At 37.6% G+C, this 22,436-nt stretch overlaps 1 protein-coding gene across 3 annotated transcripts in view; it reads left to right on the top strand.

The window, feature by feature from the left end:
- Positions 1 to 18,075, top strand: part of carnmt1 (carnosine N-methyltransferase 1) — a 36,380-nt gene extending 18,305 nt beyond the window's left edge. The window contains exons 7-8 of one of the 3 annotated variants that reach the window (XM_041186318.1): positions 6,831 to 6,934; positions 12,914 to 18,075. In XM_041186318.1, coding sequence (XP_041042252.1) covers positions 6,831 to 6,934; positions 12,914 to 13,054 — 245 coding nt within the window. In that variant the 3' untranslated portion in view covers positions 13,055 to 18,075. Of the gene's footprint in view, positions 1 to 6,830; positions 6,935 to 12,913 lie in introns of those variants that run through there. The other 2 variants (XM_041186319.1, XM_041186322.1) reach the window with 2 other exon arrangements.
- Positions 18,076 to 22,436: the final 4,361 nt, after the last annotated feature.

The following is a 22,436-nucleotide window of genomic DNA, read 5'->3' as shown; positions in this document are numbered from 1 at the left end:
ACTGTCTCCCACTGCCGGTCTTAACGCTACAGCCACCGTTCCGCATTCCTTTAGACTATGCCAACACTCCGCATCAATCTTTCCTCGTTTATTGCACATTGCTGAGCATTGTTCTAACTGGTTGATCAAGATTTTACAGATTATATGTAACCCTTGGGCCATCAAGTCATTTTTGCTGCTGGCCTCCTCATCAAAAGAGAATTTTAACCCATCTAAATGTGACTTTATTTCAGACCATGTCCAGCATAAATTTTGATCCTTGAAGTTCAGGGCTAAATATTTCTAAACACTTGTATAATTTTGATTCTGCCATACCTTTGTAATAATTCACTGTAACCCGACAGTATTGAAAGTTAACAGAAGCTTTGAAGCACTACCCAATTCTTCAACAAGTAGGGTTAGTGAATCTTAATTCAATATTCTATGATACATCAAGAGAATGTACAATTCTAGATTACCAATTTTTAGAGGAGAGGTAAATGTGTATATTCTTACTGATAGTTTACTCCTCAAATCAATAGTGTTCACAGTTAAATAATGCCATATGTCAGATTTATTAAACGTGCAATAATTAAACATGCCAGTATTGCAAGCAAGATGTTCTGAGTTTTAGCCAGAGAGTTCAAACACATTAATGTTTTGAGCTCTGTATACAGGTTGATTAGATCTCAATCTAATTCTTAAGTATCTGTTCCTACACCAACTTTTTATACCTTTTACTCACCCCTTCACAATTCATAAACTTCATAGTTGTATTACAAAGATTTCATTTGGCACTAAATTGATTATGTTCTGTCCTTATAGATACAGATCCGACTTAGAGTGAGTATCTTGGGGGAGGGGCAAAAATATCAATTTCTTACTCTCTTTCCTTGACTCTCACTCCCTAACTTTCCTGCCTAGAGGTTGTGGTCTTTCTCAGTTAAGTGCTTACCTTAGTAAGGCTTCAATGCGCTTCCTTCTAATTAATTAACAAAGGGAGTTTTTCTGCCTGATGTGTTCCATGAGCTCTTTTTTTAAGTTTATGCCTACTTATTAACAGTCTTAGAATTGCTGTATACTCTTTTAAGACATTACAATATGGAATCAGAGTTCCTACTTAAAGAGTAAAAGCTAAATCGTTCACAGTATTACATTAGCACACTTTTAAGTCAACCTGATTAACTTTTTCCTTATACAATACCAACATGCTTTACTTTGCATATGTGCCACTAAACCCATTTGACATATCCTAACTTGTAAGCTTAATTGGTCCAACTCCTTTAGAATTATGTGAATCCCTTAAACTAGTTATCTGGGTATGTTTATAATATTACCACAATCTTTCATCAAATTATACTGCACAGCTGAAAATATAACTGTTTAAAGTTTACATGTTTTATTTGTTCACACGTAAAAGATTCATTTGCCAGCAATGTTTAATTGTCATGCATTGGCCAGGTTATTGAAATATTGAGTCAGCCATTCACTTTCATTTGTTAGTCACTGGTTGAAAGAGTTATATTTCAGGGCCCAATAGTAATACTACTTATGCGTCCAAACTATATAATTTAAAATCTCAGTTATGAGGTTGTCATCAGTTTTGTTTTCCTTGATGAAATCACGGTGATTTAATCCTTGATGAAAACTGTATTTTTGTCAGCAAAGACAACATTTGAAACAATGTTTCTCATGAAGACTATAGATGAAACAAAAAAGCAAGACTAAAATTATATCGCAAGCCAAATGTTCACAATTTTTGAAGCAGATATGAAAACAAACTAATAAAGATCCTTATTTCCATTTAAGCACCATTTCATTATTTCTCAACATTAGTTGTAACTTGGCTATGAGATGTAAAATAGCAGTTATGGCATTTTTAAATGTAAAGACAAAAATGCTAAATTATTTTTTAAAAACTTAGAAATTATAGACTGTAAGAGTTTCAAATAAAGTGCCAAAATTAAAACTGAGGTGTCTAGGGCAAACCAGCATTTGTTGTGATATTATTATGGGTCTATCCTAAGAATAATAAAAATCCCCACCTCTTGCTTACTTCCCATTTTTCTTTCCTTTGTCTTTCTCTGCTATTGACTCCCTTCATTTGCAAACTTGAAAATCAGGAGCACTAGTATGAATAATGCTATGAATATTCAAGTAGCCTAATGTATCCAATTGTATATATGTACAGAAGCGGTGGACAGGGGAACACTACTTGCTCCGCATAATTGTGATTCCTTTTAATGTCATGATTCACTCTATACCCACCCCCAACGCCAGCAGCCATGTAATCACCTGGGAGAAGCAAAAAATTATTTTCAAATGGCCAATTCTGATAGGAAAATTTCCCTCCAATCCCCTTAAGCAAACAAAGTTAGTTCAGAAGACCACAATAACCATGATTTATATCATCTTTTAGACATCATGATCTGTACCCCAGCCATAAACAGGACCAGCTCTTTTTTGAAAGTATGCAACAAATTTACACTCAACTCAAGGCAGTAACTTGTTAAATGGAGCCACAGTCACTTAGGAAAGGAAGAATTTCCCAACATCTGACCTAGTTCTACCCTTGTGTAACTTATGCATATGACCCCTAGTTCGCCCAAACCATCTAATTGAAATCTGTCCTCATGAATCCAGTCTAGCCCTTTTAATTATTTTAAACAGCCCTTTTAATTATTTTAAACACCCCTATCAGATCATCTCAGATTCTATGCATTTCTAAAATAAATAAACCCTGTTTTTTAAAGGTAAACAAAATTCTGGAAAAAGCAGAGAAACAGTTGATGCTATGACTTTCATCACAGCTAGAAAACACCAGAGATGTAACAGGTTTGAGCAACTACAGAGGCAAGAAAAGGGAAAAGAGGCAGGAGAGGAAAGGGTGGCAGGAAGGAGTGATTTAAAATACAAAAAGTATGATAGTGCAAGGCAAAAGTCAGTGGTAAAGGAACAAGTGAAGAAATAAAAGGCTCTAGAGGAGCTGCAAATGATAGAGCAACATCATTACCAGGAACTGTTGTCAGATAAAATGGGAGAGCGGTTATGGTGTAAAATTGTTGAACTCAGTTTTGAGTTTGGAAGTTATAAAGTGTCTAATCAAAAGATTTTCTTACAATTTTATAAGAGGAGGTGACGTTCCTTGAGCTTGCATCAGCTCCACTGGGACGGTGTAGGAGGAATGGTCAGAGTGGCAGCGGGGCAGAGAATTAAAATAGCAACAAGAAGCTTGTGGGCAGAATGAAGGTATTCACCAAAGTGATCTCCAATATGTGTTTGGTCTCCCCAGTGTAGAGGAGACTGCATCGTGAACTGTGAATACGGCATACTAAGTTGAAAGAAGTACACGTAAATAGCTATTTCACCTTGAAGTTGTATTTGGGACCCTGGATGGTGGAAGGAAGGAGGTGAAAGGGCAGGTGTTGCATCTGTTGCTGTTGTGGAAAGGGGAGCAGGTGTTGAGGGTGATGGAAGAGTGGTCAGAATGTCATGGAGTGGACGGTTGCTTTGGAGTGCTGAAAGGGGATAAGGTGATGCATTTGATGATGGCATTATACTGCAGGTAGCCAAAATGGCGGAGGATGATCCATTGAATTTGGAGGCTGGTGAGGTGGAAGACGAGGACAAGGGGCACCTTATCTTGTTTTGATAAGAAGGAGTGAGAGCAGTAGTGCAAAACCTGGGATGGACCAAGTCAAGGGCCCTGTCATCTGCTGTGGAGAGGAATCTTCAGTTGAAAGAAAAGGAAGACATCATGAGCAATGGTGCGGAAGTTGGCATCATCAGAACAATGTGACGGAGGCAGAATAAATGGGAAGCTGGACTAAGTTCATTACAGGAAGCAGTGTGGGAGGAAACGTAATCAAGGTAGTTACGGAAACCAGTGGGCTTATGCTAGATGTTGGTTGACAGCTATCACCAGTAATGGGGATAGAAAAGTTGAGGAAGGGAGAGGAGGAGTTGGAGTTGAGCTATGAGAAAGTGAAGGAGGAGTGAAAATTTGAATTTTTTTTCAGTTCTGGGTAAGAGCAGGAAGCAATACTGACACAGTCATCAATGTATGGGAAATAGAGGTGAGGGAGGGGACTTGAGAAGGTCTGGAATATCGAATCCCACAAAAATAGCAGGTAAATGAGTCATAATGCTCATTCGGAGAGCAGTTGCAGACACGATGGACCGAATGGCCTCCTTCTGCACTGTAACAACACTGTGATTCTATGAACAAACATAGCTAGGGTCCATACCTGGCACCATAATGGAATCTTTTATTTGGAAGAAGTGAGAGAAGTCAAAGGAGAGAGATAGATGCCTGTTCATGAAACAATAGCGATGCCCTTGTCAGTAAGTTTGATGATGTCAGCATTGGATTTGACAGAAGAGTGCTGCAAGTTCAGAGGGAGGTAGGTTAAAGAAATTGAGATGGCTGATGTTAAGCTGGCAGTTCCTAGTGAAAGGACCTGGAGAGGATAAGAAGCCATAGAGAGGGGTCCAGGTGGAGTGAGAATTCTGAAGATGGTAGAAAAGGTGCAAGGAGAAGACTCACCAAAGAAGTGAGTGCAGAGGTTAAGGCAACAGAAGAATGGCTCAGCTTTCTGCCGAGCTTGAGAATTGTGTCATTAAGGTGGTCTAAGCTGGGTATCATTCTATTAGCCCTCTTCTGAACCATTTCTAAAGCCTCCAAATCTCACCATGAAAGAGGATGCTGTATTGCAACTGAATAAACCAACCGAAGTAATACAATGAAAAGACTGTATTTTGATTTATATTGAATCATCTGGCAATGCAACCGAGTACCTTGTTTGCTCTGGATATCACTTCACAGCATTGTGAACCATAAGACAATTGAGCACCTTTATCTCTTTCAACAGACTTCAGTTATGTACTCTGTAAGGTGTGTATATTTGGCGTTGGCTCTACCGACATGCACAACACTACATTTATCAAAGTTAGATACCATTTGCCAAGTATGCACCATTTCCCCACTGTATCATGACCTACTTGAAGTAGTTTTTTCTCATCTTCACTCTCGCAAACCTTCATGTAATCCGCAAACACGTAGACCATTGCCTCAACATCTACATTCAGGTCATTAATGAGGACAGTAAACAGCAACACCCTATCACTGATCTCTGCAGGGAACTCTATATTGTATGTCAATGCTGCACAGTTTAGTGTTTAATGTGTGTACTAATAAAGTGCACATATCAATTAGAGGTATCAAACATTTATGATCATAGGACATGAAGCCAAAAGGGGCCACAGAAAAAGTTTAACTTTATTTTCCAATATGCAGAATACAATAACAAAGGTTATTTCAGAGTGTGAATAAACATATTGAATACTCAAGACTTGCATTGTTCCTCAACTCTTGTAGTATCAAAAATAAATCTTGGCAAGATTTAGACTTGAAGGACATTTTAAAATTCAGAAATGGAGCTCCAAAGACAGTATTGTATTGAAGTCCACTCACAAGATTCTTAGTGACTTGAATAGGTCAGAAGTTTTGAAAGATTTGCCCCTCATCTGCAGTCCTAGACTTTGGGAGGCTGAATAGAATTTATAAGCTACATAGTTAAAGAGGACAGATGCATGCTTAAACCTAGAGCTACCAGCAATATCTATTTGTAAGAAAAAGGTTCTGTGTAATCCTGGTGTTCTTCCAATTTTGCTGGAAATAAAACAGGTTAACTAAGTTGTGAGAATGTGAAATATAATTTCACAGCTTTGCAGGAAGTTTCCGTTGTGATGTGGTACGTCATACAAAAATAGTATGTGTACAGCACTTTTGATAGCATTGTTTTTCGATACATGTTGAACATTGTTCACTGTGCAGCAATAACTGTTTAGCAAAAAGCTTAAAACATCTGAATTTTTTCATTATTGTTCAACTGTTATATTAAAAATTTATTATATGCTGCAGATGCTAGAATTGGATGACTGGCCACAAGTTCTTAATCTTTTGAGACATCTTTCAGGTCTTCCAAGCTCACAGATCACTCGGGTCAAAAATCTATAATTGACGAGATCACAGATTTTCTAATTTCACCTCTGAGCCCAGTACATCCCTTTTTCTTGACATTCCTCCTGCAACTGACCACTGCAGCCAAGTTGCCTAAAAAAGCCAGCTATATTCCTCCAAAATAAATTGACATCACAGGAACAAAATAACAGATATAGAAGCTTTGTTACCATGTGAACCACGAATTAGTGCTATGCATATATGATAAAATTCAAAACATAATATATGTTCCAGATAACCCTTTTAAATGTCAGTGCATTCTAGGCATAGAATAAACAAAATATTGCAATTGTTGTTCTGCACTTCTAAATAGAATTTAGTGGTGAGAAAGACCTTATGAATGCCAAGAAGCAGCTTCAGAATATGACTGGTTATAAGTGACTGTGCAGCAGTGTTTTACATCTCATGGCCATTCAGAATGCCTATTGTTCTTTGAGGATAAAGCTGAGTTGGTTTTAATAGCAGCAGTGAACAGGAAGGAGTGCAGTAATTTACTTCGGTGTAAATGTGGTTAACTAATCTGGGGACTGTAGTAGCAATTTTGCTTCAAATTTTTTGAAAGAAATAAATTGCAATTTGTTCCACACAATTCCCAATATATAATAAGTAAAACAATGGAACAAAACTCAATGTATTTCTTCAATGTTCATAACAGAAATCATGATCACTCTGAATGATTTAATGCCCAATTGAGGAAGGGACTGCTTTATGAATCGCTCTATGCACAATCCTTTGCATGTATGTGGTCCTTTGAGTAGTCTTATTCATTTGTAAACTTAGAAATTGAATGAGTTGACAGTACCACCTAACCTAAACTAATTTCTCCTAGGTCCTTTGCTGTATCATTTTGAGAATATGGCAAATGAAAAATCAATAGAACTGAGTTATGAAGACATCAGGCATTGCATACTTCAATACGGATTCAAAATTGAGGTAAGACCCTTGACCATAAACATTATTGGAAATAGAAGGCGCCATTACGATTGGACAAGCCCAGTGCCTATTTATCGATCAATTCACATACCCAGCTTTTCACTATATCATTTATTTTTTAAATTAGGTATCCTCAATGCATAATAAGGGAGAAATGTGACAAAGCAAATACTTAACAAAAATTTGTCATTTGAATACTGCCGCTTTAAGTAAAACAAAAGGACATAAGACTCTTAATTTTCCCTAGCAAAAAGACTATATTCTTTACTGTTGAATTTGGAACAAAGCTTCTGTACAGTTGTATGCTAAATTACGTAGTCACATAGACTTTCATGGTTCACTTGTGTATTCTGTTTCTAGTCCAATATTTGGTACCAACTGCTAAATCTCTAGAAGAAAGTTATCCTTATTAGAGCATGCATATAAATAAATGCTACTGATGTGTTTACATGTTCGTTTAGTATTCTTCCCAGGAAATAATAGAAACAGTACTTGACAAGCTGTAAGTTGTGCATTGGCCATATAAACATAACAGGAAAAAATAAACAAATACAATATAAACAAAGAGCCCAGGGTAAAAATGTCATCATTCAGCATATAGAGTATATGATACATTGCTGGTGGTAAAATAAATTAAGTGCCTCCACAGTTGAGACAGTAAGTTGACCTGAACTCCTGCCAAAGGTTTTAAAGACTGAAAATATGTAGCACATTTATTGAAGATTTAGAGCAGTGGTGTTAAATGACCTTGAGAGGTTGACATTATCTTTACCAGATTTGCAAGCTATTTCCACTCAAATTGCCTTATTCAGCATTTGAAACAGAGTACTTAAGTGTCACTTGAATTGCAAAGTTACAACCGTGCATTTTATGTGTATTGTGACCACAATCCCTTAGGTGGTTACAGTGGACACTTGCCAATCGAACACGTATATTGGTATGGAGCATCACGCTTCCAGATATAGCATGATTGTCTAAATTTGTATGGTCCCAAAATGAGAATGTAGATATGCTTTTGACAGGAGCAAATAAGGTTTCAGCCCTCATGAGCACCACATCAATAGCAGTCAGGCGTATAAATCAACAAGTGTGGTAGCGTCGTAAAAATAAAGGATACTTTACCTGAATATTAGCATGACATTGGATTCTTGAACTCTTGTCATTTGCAAACTCAGTTATTCCAATTTTCTCATGCTGACCTTCCATTTCCCATCCTTCATAAACTCCAACTGTTCAAAAAATTTCTTTTTTTGCACTTGGCTCTACAGAATCATAGAATCATTACTCACACAAGGAAGCCATTCTGAGACCATTATGTCTGTGCCAGCTCTGCAAGAGCAATTCAGGTAGTCTCAATCCGCTGTGCTTTTTCCAAAACATTGCAATTTTTTTTCTCTTCAGGTGCTTATCCAAATCTCCTTTGTAAGCCATGGTTAAATTTGCCTCCTCCACACTCCCAGACAGTGCATCTCAGATCGTAACTACTCGTAGCAAAAAAGATTTTTCCTTATGCTGCCATTCGTTCTTTTGTAATTCACCTTAAACTGACATCCTCTGGTTCTCTTCATTTCAAAATAGGAAAAATTTCTACTCTGTATAGATGCCACATGATTTTGAACAGCTCCATCAAATGTCTTCTCAACCTTCTTTTCTAAAGGGAGAAAAGGCACAGCTTCTCCAATTTATCCATGTAATTCAAGCCCCTCATCACTAGAAATGTTTTCATAAATCTTTTCCTCATCTTTGCTAAAGCCTTCATATCCTTCCTGAAGTTTTGTGTCCAGAATTGGACACGGTACTCCAATTGAGGCCGAACTAGTATTTTATAATGGTTATCATGACTACCTTATTTTTGTACTTATTTATCAATATCAGGATTCAATTTACCTTTTTAACCACTCTCCCAACCTATCCTGCCACCTTCAACAATTTCTGCACAGGCACCCCCAGGTCTCACTGTTCCTGCACACCCTTTAGAATTGTACCCCTGATTTTATATTGTCTCTCCTCATTCTCCCTACCCAAAATGTATCACTTTGCACTAGTCTGCATTAAATTTCATCTATCACATGCCCACCCATTCCACCAGCCTGCTTCCAAGTTTTGTGTCATCTTGCAAATTTTGAAACTGTGCCCTGTACATCCAAATTTTTTTTAAATTAATTCGCGGGATGTGGGCTTTGCTGGCTGGGCCAGTGTTTATTGCCCATCCCTAGTTGCCCTTGAAATGGTGATGGTGAGCTGCCTTCTTGAACTGGTGCAGTCCATGTAGTGTAGGTACACCCATAGTACTGTTAGGAAGGGAGTTCCAGGATTTTGACCCAACAACAGTGAAGGAAAGGTATATATTTCCAAGTCAGGATGGTGAGTGGCTTGGAGGGCAGCTTCCAGGCGGTGGTGTTCCCATGTGTCGGCTGCCCTTGTCCTTCTAGATGGTAGTGATCGTGGATTTGGAAGGTGCTGTTGAAGGAGACTTGTTGAATTCCTGCATCTTGTAGATGGTACACACTGCTGCTACTGTGCGTCGGTGGTGGAAGAAGTGAATGTTTGTCGATGTGGTGCCAATCAAGCGGACTGCTTATCCTGGATGGTGTCAAGCTTCTTGAGCATTGTTGGAGCTGCATTCATCCAGGCAAGTGGAGAGTATTCCATCACACTCCTGACTTGTGGCTTTGTAGATGGTGGGCAGGCTTTGGTGACTGAGGAGATGAGTTATTCATCGCAGGATTCCTAGCCTCTGACCTGCTCTTGTAGCCACAGTATTTATATGGCTAGTCCAGTTCAGTTTCTGGTCAATGGTAATCCCCAGGATGTTGATAGTGGGGGATTCAGTGATGGTAATGCAATTGAACATCAAGCGACGATGGTTGGGTTCTTTCTTGTTGGAGATGGTCATTGCCTGACACTTGTGTGCAGCGAATGTTATTTGCCACTTGTCAGCCCAAGCCTGGATATTGGACATGGACTGCTTCAGTATCTGAGGAATCACGAATGGTGCTGAACATTGTGCAATCATCAGGGAATATCCACACTCCTGAAGGAAGGTCATTGATGAAGCAACAGAAGATGGTTGGGCCAAGGGCACTACCCTAAGGAATTCCTGCAGTGATGTCCTGGAGCTGAGAAGACTGACGTCCAACAACCACAACCATCTACCTTTGTGTTAGATATGACTCCAACCAACGGAGAGTTTTCCACCTGATTCCCATTGACTCCAGTTTTACTAGGGCTCCTTGATGCCACACTTGGTCAAATGCTGCCTTGATGCTGCTTCTCCCTCATTGAAGATGGGGATATTTGAGGAGCCTCCTCCTCCAGTGAGTTGTTTAATTATCCACTACCATTCACGATGTGGCAGGACTGCAGAGCTTAGATCTGATCAGTTGGTTTTGGGATTGCTTAGCCCTGTCTATCACTTGCTGTTTATGCTGCTTGGCACGCAAATAGTCCTGTGTTATAGCTTCACCAGGTTGTTGACACCTCATTTTTAAGTATGCCTGGTGCTGCTCCTGGCATGCCCTCCTGCACTCTTCATTGAACCAGGATTGATCGTCTGGCTTGATGGTAATGGTAGAGTGGGGATATGCTGGGCCATGAGGTTACAGATTGTGTTTGAGTACAGTTCTGCTGCTGCTGATGGCCCACAGCGCCTCATGGATGCCCAGTCTTGAGCTGCTAGATCTCTTCGAAATCTATCTCATTTTACAAGTTGCTGATGCCACACAACACGATGGAGGGTATCCTCAATGTGAAGGCGGTGAACAACCATTCACCATTATTAGTTGTTTCCTGCTATTCAACCAATTTTGCATCCATTCTGTCATTATCCCTTTTATTTCTTTTGTACATTGCCCCTATTTTTGTTGAACTACAATGAACTACAACTACATTTTTCCCCATTCATCCAACACCTCAAATATCAATTCCCTATGCTAGTTTTAAATTCCTCCATGGCTTAGCCCTAACTTATTTAAATGACAAGTTCCCTTGATTAAGATTCTTAAAACATGTGTGATTAATGTGCATAAAGAATGGATGAAACTTTAATTTTCATACTTAGCAAAGGAAACAGTGTGAAATTTGTGCTTTCTTGGGACCTAATTGTATAACTGATTCATGTCTATTTTCAAGTTCCGGTGTTTTCTATTTAGATTAGCTGGGAATTCCAGTGTTTCGGGAGAATGGGTATATTATTGAGTCCAGACTCCAGGATGTACCCAAGGAGATAATTCAAGGCCTCTGAAAAGTCTAGATATCTGTTGTATTGGCAGCTCATTTTGAATTTTTAAAAATTCTTTCATGGACAATAGACGTTGCTGGTACGGCCAGCATTTCTTGCCCATCCCTAATTGCCCTTGAACTGAATAGCTTGCTAGGCCAATGCAGAGGACAGTTAAGATTGCTGTGGGTCTAGAGTCACATGTAGATGGTAGGTTTTCTTCCCTAAAGGACATTCATGAACGAAATGGGTTTTTACAACAATCAATGATAGTTTCATGGTCACCATCACTGAGACTAACTTTTAATTCCAGATTTTTATTAATTGAATTTTAAATTCCACCAGCTGTCTTGGTGAGACTTGAACCCGTGTTCCTAGAGCATTAACTTGGGCCTGTGGATTACTAGTCCAGTGACTTTACCACTACACCACCGTCTTCCCACCAGACATTTATTTAAATTCAAGAACTTCTGATAACTGGTTTGAAGATATTTACCAGATTGCCTTGTTGATATTAATGAGTCTGTATAGAACCTTCAGAGTCTATCTGAAACTTGTGAAGATTGTTCAGTACAAAATTTGCAAAAATGTTTTGCCTCAAGGAGCTATGGCACAACATTACCAACCCTTCGGTCCACCAGCACCATGTCTGCAGACTGAGAGGATTGGAAAATGATGATCAGAGTCTCTGCTATTTCTCCTCTCGCATCACTTAGCAGCCTGGAATACATTTCATTTGGCCTAACACCTTAATATATTCTCCCTCACAAGATTTATCCCTATGTTTAGGAGGATAGGAAATTTTATGAAGAGTCGAAAGCCTATTGGCATTAAAAGCATGCACAATGCTTAGTACGGGTCTTCATCCCCCCTGCTTGTGTTCTCATCTTATTGCTCAATCCCCTTTTCCTCCAGAAATAACACTTGAACAAATTTCTACTTTTTGCTTCGATGATCATCAATGGAAAATATTCCAAATGTTTATTATCTTTTACGTAAAAATGAGTTAATTATCTAGAATAAATGAGTCTGACCACTGTCCTGCAATATGTTCATGTACAAAAATTGAACCATCAAATTTATTTTTCTGTAAGTGTTTAGGGTATTTTCAAACTTTGGTTTAAATTATTAATGTCTAGGAATTTAGTATGTTAGTACTATACTGTGCTCTGAGTATAATATCAATCTTTTATTTCTGCTTTTCAGATGTCCCAAGCTCTGGGGAAGGTATCAAGAATGATGGGGATAGCAGAAAGTGCTGAGAATGAGTTTTTATGTATTGGGAGAGGAGAACAACCTTTTTCCATACATAATAAAATTAGGACAAACAAGAATGGAAGCAAATGTTGGGAATAAGAGAAGGCTAAAATAATGAGGAAGAAAAGCCATGAAACAAATATAAAACAAGATATCTGAAGAGTTAAATAGGAAATAGTCAACAAAAACGATTGGGGGGAAGCTAATTTGTTAGAAAAATTAAAAGCCACAAATAGCATGCAAAGGAATGCATTTTACTTGTGTAAATAAATGGCTTCCAATCTTTAGGAAAATTACCTATTTAAAAAAAGATGCATGTAGAGCCATAGGATAAGAAAAAGGACCAAGCATCAGCTTTTCTGCAAAAAATAAAGTGGTGAATTTTCAGTTTTTATTTAAAGTCTTAGGTATTTTGCATTCCTATCTGAAAGGAATTTTTTTAGCATTAATTTCAGAAATAATTCTGAACTGTAATAAAATGAATCTGCTATTTTCTCTTGCAGGTGGAAAAGAGCTCTGTTCCGTCAACGTACACAGAAAACGACCAATCCATGTTAAAATACCTTTACGATTGTGTCTTTTTTGTAGCCAGAAAGCCTGCACATTCACCAACTCTAAATGGCTTTCCACCAGTAAACAGTTGAGAAAGGAAATGTTGACTTCTTCTGTGATAACAGATTGTAGAATATAAAACTGGGAAGGAAGAGGAGTTACTCAGAAGTCCGGACAATCTGAATGACTCTAGAGACCATCGTACTCTAATAGTGCCTTTTTCTTTTTAAATCAACTTCAGGAATTCCGAATTATTTCAGCAGTTTTTTTGGACAACCAGAAATGTGCAATGAAATAAAGAATTATCCATATAAATCGGCAAAAGGAGCAAAGTCAGAGAAGAGAGAACGAAGGAAGTCGGGTGAATGACATCTACTTGCTAACTGCTTCGGAAGCAGTTGCATACAAAGTATCCTTGCCTGGTTTTTAGCTCCTGCTGTGCCCTCATACCTAGCTTCCCACTTCCTATCAAGTCAATTTGTTTCCTCCATTCCATTCCATCATTTTCAACTATTTAATGAGGGGCTGCCCTCCCCATTACCCCCATGCTGACACATACACACACTCCAGCTTGGCACATTGGGTAGCTGTTTTGTAGAATCATCTGTGTATTTTCACATCTTTGATGTCAGGATGTTAATGAACTCTTACAGTTTTCAATGGGCATTGTGCTTGTTGAATATTTTGTGTGAAATTATTTTAGCTAGATACCTTTGCAGTAACAGTTGAAGTTGTTTTTCCACTTTTATAAGTGCTATTGTGAAAGCTGGAGAAGAGGAAATCACTGCATTTTGAATTAGATGACTGGAATCCATTCATTGCTGTGATTTGATTGAAACAACTTTGTCACATTGTCAAGGTGCAATGCTAAAAATGTGGCATTTGAATTGATGACTGACTCAGCGTTAGCATTCTTTCATGCTGCTTGGCTTTGTGGTTACTGTAATTTAAATCTCATGAGCTGCCATTATTCTTATGAAAACAACTTGTCAGGATGCATATAATTAATTTTTTTGTTCAACCTTGTTTCCTGTATAGAATCATTTTTAAGTCTATTGGTAATGAAATTAATGATGTATGTATCAGGTTTGCCTTTGTTTGAAAAAGAGACTAGGGGCTATTTTAGCATCTGGCTGAACATCAATTTGGCAAAACTGTTAATACATACATTCTTAGTTCCTCAATCTTTTCATCTGTGACTCTTATGTATATTAACTGTCCCTCATGTGACAAAATTTAACTTTGTATCAGGCCATGCAAATCATGTAATTTGATTGCAAGCACCTGATCATCCGTCATTGTCCATCATGATGCTTACCACCAGCTTAAAAAATGGCAAACAGAATAAACCCGTCCTCAATCTTCATATCTATAGAAACACATAAGCTAGAGGGTGTTTCAAGAACAAAGTATTTTAGGATTACATTAATAACTCAAGATTTGCACCTTTGTGCCCTCATGAAACTCATTGCAATCTATCTATTATCCAATCTTAAGTCTCAACTTGACATACAGATGTTAATTCAGAGTCATGTAGCAGTAAAAAAAAAGTGCCATTTGTAAAATACTTATTCAAATGTTACAGTATAATTTATTGATTCCCATATTATAACAAAGGATACAACAGAATAGTCTTCTCAAAACTACACAGTGAATGATAAGAAGAAATATCACTCACTACTGTGCATTTTCTGATTACTAATTCTGTGTTGAGTACAGAAAAATATTGATTGGTGATCAGGCATTTTCTGTTGTGTGGAGGAATTTACCCAGTAATGATTAGTTTAAAAGTGTCTTGCACTAGTGAGTACCATGCCTGTAATTCTAGACTTTTTATATTGTCAAATGCATGTGGATGATCTGAAGACTGCCTATTTTTGAGTGACATTGTTTTGCAGTATATGGTCTTTTAAAAAACATCCAGCCACTATTAAACAAAACTGAACTTCTAAGAAAATATCAATTTTAAGGCCTTTACACCCACAGAATTATTCAGAATTTCTATTACTTTACCTGAAATTCACTGACCATATGAAGACAATTTATTATAAATGCAAACATATATCCAAAAACACACTAGGAGCAAAGGACTAAAGTTAAACAGTAAACAAGTACAGGTGTAACATAATGTCTTGGCGTGGAATGTTTGCAGTATCAACACCATCACAGTATACTTTAGCAGTAGTTATAAATATTGATAGTTATAAGTCTTTGTAGTTTGCTACTGCAACTAGAGTTTGTGAAGATTAAAAACTCTGAAATAGAACAGCACTATTAATTATTTTCATGACTTTCAAGACAGTAGTTCAAATAAATCAACATGCCTATTGATTTGCCACAGCTTTTTCTAAATATCCTGAGAGACTTTTGTCATTTTCCAGTGGGAAATAATCCTAAATTTGGATTTAAAACTGTTGGCCGTTACCTCTTTTTCTCCCACACTAGAAAAAAATGGTACAAATCTTATTGAAGATTTCTTTTGCAATCCAATGCTTTCTATGTAGTTAATTTGAAAAGCGATTAGTACTAACATTATGTTGGCTATCAGAACAGTAATGTTAACCCATATAATATCAGTAACTATCTAAAAAAGCATTTATTCAGATTCACTCTTCTGCTTTCCCTCTTTTGGAATATTTGTACCTTGCTGTAGAGAGGCATACTTCTGTTCTAGTGGGACTGGGCTCCATAAAATAGATTAATTTTCAGATTTTTATTGCAATCCAAACAACTAAACCCCAGCCTAGGTGCAGATTGCAGCTACCTTCTATTAGTTTTGCCCCTTTATTTTCCTCTCTAGAGTCTCCCACTCTTTCTTTTGTCTTTTGGCAAAACTGCTTATTAGCTGGCTGCTAGAAGGTGTATTAAAGAAGCACAACTTCATTGTGCCTCCATATATCCTCACAGAATAACAGCAAAGATCAGTAATTTAGTGTGAGAAATTGCAGACGCCAGTATGTTTTCCATCATTCATAGCTTGTAAGCGCTTCCCACACTTTCAAAGCCTTTAATGAGGTTTTAACTTTGTTTACGTTTTGTTGCTAGCATCAGTAACATTAATTGTCCCATGAACATGTTTTCCTGTGGCTTTGCATCGCATCAAATAACCATTTCCATGATGTTGCCATGCAGAATATTTAATTGGGTCACCAATATCACCCTAGCCTGATGGACATTAGCATAATAATAATTATGCGCCAGAGGTATACTGCATTGTCCTTCGGGAAAACAGATATTTTAAATTTTAGGTGCAAAGTTGAATCTGAATGTTGCTTTTATATGTTAATTGCTGGAATTTTAAAATTCTTAGCTAAAATCCTAAATGAATTGCAGCCATTCCATTCACAAAGATTATGAAATGTTCTTTAAACAAAGCATTGCTAACAAAATGAGATCATTTTGTCTGCAGTGTCTTGTATTTACAAAAATATTTTGCAAAATTCTTTTGAAATTACAAAAATAGCTTTACTTTTGTATGATGCCAGCATTGATGGCTATGCACCTTCTCCAAACAAAGAAGTTTATCAAATGCTGTCGGTCTAAACTTAGATATAGGTTTGTCCCCCTCTCCCAGTGGCTTGGTATTATTAGTCAGGATTGCATTGCTCCAAAACAAGATAACAAATCTAGAAACAATTTAGAAATAAAATCTGGCTTCAAAATGAAATTGCATTTTTGTTATGGCCACTGCATTTCTTGGTCAATTGCATTTTCAAGGCACAGCCACAATATAATAGTAAAACATTACATGGAAATTGCGGAATGAACTTAGTGGTTTAATAATTCAGTTAACCTCTTATTTAAGCAAATACAATTCAAGGCATGTTGTTTGGATTGGTTTCACCTCTCAGCACTGTTGCTTCTATTGATAGTCTCGTTTAATTTTTACACCTACGGTCACAATTTTGTTCAGTTTTATTTCAAGAACTAATGGGTTGAAAAGATACTGATTTTTAGTAAGTCAGAATAAGGATGGTTAATATTTCCACCAGAAACGAAAACTGTATTAAAACAGTCCTGGGTATACAGAGATATGAATAGCAATACATAATAAAAAAACAGAAAATGCTAGAAATACTCAGGTTGGGCAACATCTGTGTAGAGAGAAATAGTTAACGCTTCAGGTTTCAATCTTTACTCATTTCAAGCGTTCATCAAAACTATTTACATAGTTTTGTACAGGATTGAGAAAACTCAGAGCATGTTGGCTAATTGAAGAAATTGCCCAGTTGTTTTACCTTTACTTAACCTGCCTGTGTTCTATTTGAGTATAGTACACATAAATGCTGTTTAAAGAATGCTTTCCAGTGTTAGTTTCAGCAGATAAAAAAGGTATTTATTTCTTAAATCAGTTTAATTCCTTTGAGATCTTGCAACCCTCCCCAGCACTTGCAGCACCCTATTCAGTGAAGTTACTTAAAAAATTGTATAACTATTGAAGCAATTTGCCAAAACCTTGAACATCAGAAAATCAATCCTATTATCTTACATGTTAGAAATTTTGCTTTCACCAATTCCTAAATTTTATTCTGCTGAAATTGTTAGTCTTTATGAATGCAGTAAATAGTTTTGAAAATAGAAATTGTGGTTTACTATTTTTTATTGATGTTTGTGGTTATCCCATCAGTACAAAGTAGTGTTTACACCATTTTGACTTTAGGATTGTCACAATATGCCAGTACACTATTAAGTATTAAAGATGATCACATGATCTGTTTTATACTACAGTAACCATAAAACACATGATTAGAAAATAGATTATGAAGATCATAACATCCTTTTACTTGAGTAACATGTTTCCAGGGTAAGAGATGGAAATAGTGTTTCATATTATCACAGCTATATCTTTTAAAACACTAGTACTACAAAGAAGTATGTTGTGATGGCTCAGTTCAGCAAAATATAGTCATTGCACCTGCCTCTTGATGGTTTCCTATTATTTGCAGACAACTGCTTCATTTTCCCACTATAGTCACTATTCAAAGTACAGTATTTTGGACCAATACTTGCAAATAAACAGCACAATGCAGATGCCCATTGGAGTAACTCCATTTCTGTAAAACAGTTTTACCAAATGAATATAGTAATGAATTCCAATAAAATATTTTATTAATACCTGTCTAAAATTGTTTCCTTTGTACTGTACACAACTGATTTAAATATAAAATATTTTCTTAATTATAACTTTCTCATTTGTCCAATCTTCACAATGGAAATTCACTTCCATTTTCCTGTAAGGGAAACTTTCATATGGGCTCTGACCATGAAAATTCAACTCAGTGTCAGGTTTTATTAGCACTATTGGTGGTATTTTGACTCCAAAACAGCATCTGTACATGGGACATAACGCTGGTACCATCCATGCTGGATGCTATATTGATGAGGTCATTAGCGCACGTGCAGGGAGCATCTGCTGGAAGCATATAGTATAGGCGTATTGTGACATCGATCAGCATGTAATACTAACCTGATGGCAATGCTATCAATTTGGAGCTCAACACTCGATCCATCGTCCTCTTAAACCGTGCATAGGTATACGTGTGCTCAGCAGCAGGAAGCTGTCAGCTATTTAGAGGAATCATCAACCAATAAGATTCAAATTGCTGATTTTTCGATTGGCTGTTGCTGAAGTTGTCAAGAACCAGTGGTTTTCAGAATTATTTAACTTTGTTGAAATCTACAGAGAATGATGTGGCAAGTACAAAAGGGCTTTGTCCTGACTTCAAGGATTCTGCAAGAGTCATTTGTTCTCGGACATGGGTGAGTAGTATGTGCCTTCTTCGCGCTACAATGTTAGAGAGAGAATGAGTATGCCTAACATGGAACAGGACAAGCTGATAGGAGAGGAGGAATGGGGGGGGGGGGGGGGGGGGGGGACTCTCAGCAGGAGGCCATATCCACTCTGTTGAAGGAGCAATTCTGCATCAACCTCAGCAAGGAACAATGTGTCAGTTGTTTCTGCTTTACTAAGATTGTCTTCATTGAAATATGCCACCTACTGCAGCCATAACTGCTACCTCAGAGCAAGGCAAGGATAGCACTGCATTAGCTATGAAGGTGATCTTGGGCAATGAATTCTTGTCTCTGGCTCCTTCCAGGCTGGAGTAGGCAATATTTGCAACATCCACACTGCTGTTGCATATGAGAGGTCCCTGAGGCTCTATTCCAAGTATGAATAAATATTTGCTTGCAAGAAAAATGTAGGTGGAGCAAGCAGACAGCTTCACGAGAATTGCAGGCTTCCCCTTCATGCCAGATGCTATTGACTGCACCTATGTTGCATTATGGGCAATGCAATTCAACTGTAAGATGTACTGCATCTGAAAGGGTTCCACTTCCTCAATGTTCAGCTGGCTTGTGACCATACGAAGCGTATCATACCAATCAGTACTTGGTAACCTAGCAGCAGTCATAATGCCTTCATTCTGTAGCAGTCTGCTGTGGTATCTGCATTAGAGCCATGACAGAAAATCGAAGGGTAGTTGTTGGACGATAAGTGCCAACCTTTGACAATATGGCTCATGACTCCAGTATGCAACACCCACACGTGAGTAGCATCCATATAACAAAAGCAAAATGCAATAAGCACAATATTGTGGTTCTTAAACAACACTTCTGCTGCCTGGATCACTGTGGAGGAACCCTGCAGTAGTTAGAAGAGCACATCTCAAGATTCATGATGATAAGCTGCATAACGCACAAGCCTGCCTTCATGAGGGCACAGCCCTTGGCATAGAGACCACCTGAGGAGAAGGATAAAGAAAGGATGCAAACAACACCGTCCTTTTCTGACTAGGATGTATATGATCAACTCATCTAACTGCAATGCCAATTGCCCATTTGCCTTACCTCCCCTCTGTTACAGACACAATGCAAAAATAAAAGCCATCATAAAATAAAATTCCAAACCAAATCTATAAAACAAACTCTGCCATTATACAAACAAATGTCAACTAATCTCCACCGTGTATTCCCTTAGTGCCTGTTGTTACGACTAGGATGGAAGGAGTGCGCAGTTTCTCTCACTGCATTACTCTACAGGTTGCACCATAAGTGTAAATATTTAAAATCACTCACCAAAATGGCCAATTGTTTACCTTTGCTACTGTTACACCCAGAATAAGAGACTTTAACCAAGCTTCTTTAAATAAACTCAGACTAGTTGATTTATAATGAAAAAAAACTTTTTTAAAAAATTTACTCCTTTTAAAACCTCAACGTGCACACACGCACAACAAAGGACATGACAAATAAGGTCTCTACCGAGGCTGGTGTAAAGGAACACTTTATGAAAAAACATAAAATTTAAAAAGGTCTTGATGCTATCAATTTGGTATTCCTGCATGTGAAGACAGAGTGCTGGTCATGATAGTTGTCTGGAAATCCTTTCTTTAGTGAAACAATGTCTTTGTTAACTCTCATTTGTCACACATTTGCAGGCTTTCAAATATAGACGTGTTATTCTGAGATGAGTTATTCTGAGATGAGAATTTTCTGGTGGAAGGTGAACACCCGCAATACGGGGAGGGAGAGAAAGAGAAGCAATCTTCCTTCAGAGTTTGCTCCCAAGACACATACAGTTCAAAAAACATGTTTAGGCTGAGCTTCTCCAAGGCCAGGTGTTTTTCATCCAATCAGCAGGAACCCACAGCCTGGCAGCAGCATTAAAAAAAAAATTAACTCAATTAAATGAAATAATTCTTATCTCCCTAGGTGTCTTGCTGGTCACTTAGCTGAAATCATGCAATTTCTTGGAAGAAGCAGCTTGCTCAGAGACCAAAGTGAACTTGTAACCTTTTGGGAAAAAAAATCAGAAGAGTGTCCAAATAATTAATGTCCTTCCAATTTTTAAAGAAAGCATAGAGTTCTTGGAAATATGGAACCCTAACATGCCTCCACCCTTAATAAGTTAAACACAATTTCCAAATGCATTTCATTACAAAATGTAGATCATATACATATATTAAAACATACATCATATATTTCATATATATACATCATATTAAAAAATTCAAACATGCACTCACTCATGCTCATTCACTCCCTATCCAGAACCTACACAGCTTTCTCTGATCTTCTTGATTTCCCGATAATTCTAACAAAGTTACAATCTTGATAACACATCAGCAATTATATCATCCTTCCCAGCAATATGAACAACCTTTAACTTATAAGGTTGTATTAGCAAGCTCCATTGGAACAGCCTGACATTCTGAATCTTAAACATTTTCGCAAAGACCAAGAGATTATGGCCACTATATATTAGTGTTTCTTTGCAGACATGATGGACACATACCTCAAAATGTTTTAAGAGCCAGTAACATTCCCAGGGTTTCCTTTTCTACCATACAGTATCTCTTTTGATGCCATTTTAGTTTTTTTAGAGAAGTACACCACAGGCTTCTCTATGCCTGATTTTCTTCTTGCAATAAGACCTCACCCACCCTCAAGTCTTCTAAACAACAGGCTGGATAGGAGACTATTTTTGTTCCTGCGTTAACCTTTCTCTGGTCTATGCAGAGTCTGGCTGACCCATCAGGTTTAGGCACTAACACTACGGGAGGACTCCAACTGCTTTGACTAGTTTCAATTAGGTGATTTTCCAACTTGAATTTTTTCAAGTTGAATTTCTGCTTTCACCTGAGTTTTTCTCTGAGCTTAACTGATAAGGATGTTGTTTTAAAGGAGAAAATTACCCTACATCCACAACAAGCATAGTTAAAGTTGTACACCTTGGTTTATCCCTTTAAGTTCTGTCAGTAACCTCACTAGATCCTCTTGTTGTGCTAACTCTAAGTATGAAAATATGGTGTCTAACTGTCCTAATATTTCAGCATTAGCTAACCAGATAGTAGGATAGCTCAATTGATGAGCTAAGTCTCCTGTTGCTTCACTCTCATTCTCTCTTTCATCCTCCACTGTCCTTACTACCTGACATACCTGCTCCTTCTTATGCTCCTCCCTACGATGGTATTGTTTTAACATATTGATCTGACACAGACAATTCTTTTTCCTGTGATCTGGGGTGTCTATCAAATAATAAACAATGCTCTTAATTACCTTGATAAAAGCAAAGTACTGCTCTGAAGAAGGGTCATACGGACTCGAAACATTAACTCTGTTGCTCTCTCCACAGATGCTGCTGAACCTGCTGAGTTTTTCCAGCATTTTCTGTTTTGGCTCTTAATTACCTTGTATGACCACTGAAGCATGCTTTCAGAGGTTCCCCCTGTAAAGGGAATAACACTAAGACTTCATTCCCTAGTTGAAACGTTCTGGTCTCAGCTCGTTTATCTGCCTTTTCCTTCATCATTGTTTGTGAATTTTAAGATGTGCTTGAGCCATTTTGCAGGCTCCCATGAGCCATTCCCAGAACACAGACACATAATCTAACATAGAGGATTCAACTCTCTGTCCTAAAAACTTTTCTTTGATTTATTTCGGAAGACCTCTTATCTCATGTCCATAGATTCA

The sequence above is a fragment of the Carcharodon carcharias genome, chromosome 4 (assembly GCF_017639515.1).
Source record: "Carcharodon carcharias isolate sCarCar2 chromosome 4, sCarCar2.pri, whole genome shotgun sequence".
Lineage (NCBI taxonomy): Eukaryota > Metazoa > Chordata > Chondrichthyes > Lamniformes > Lamnidae > Carcharodon > Carcharodon carcharias.
This window is presented reverse-complemented; position numbering and strand designations above follow the sequence as displayed.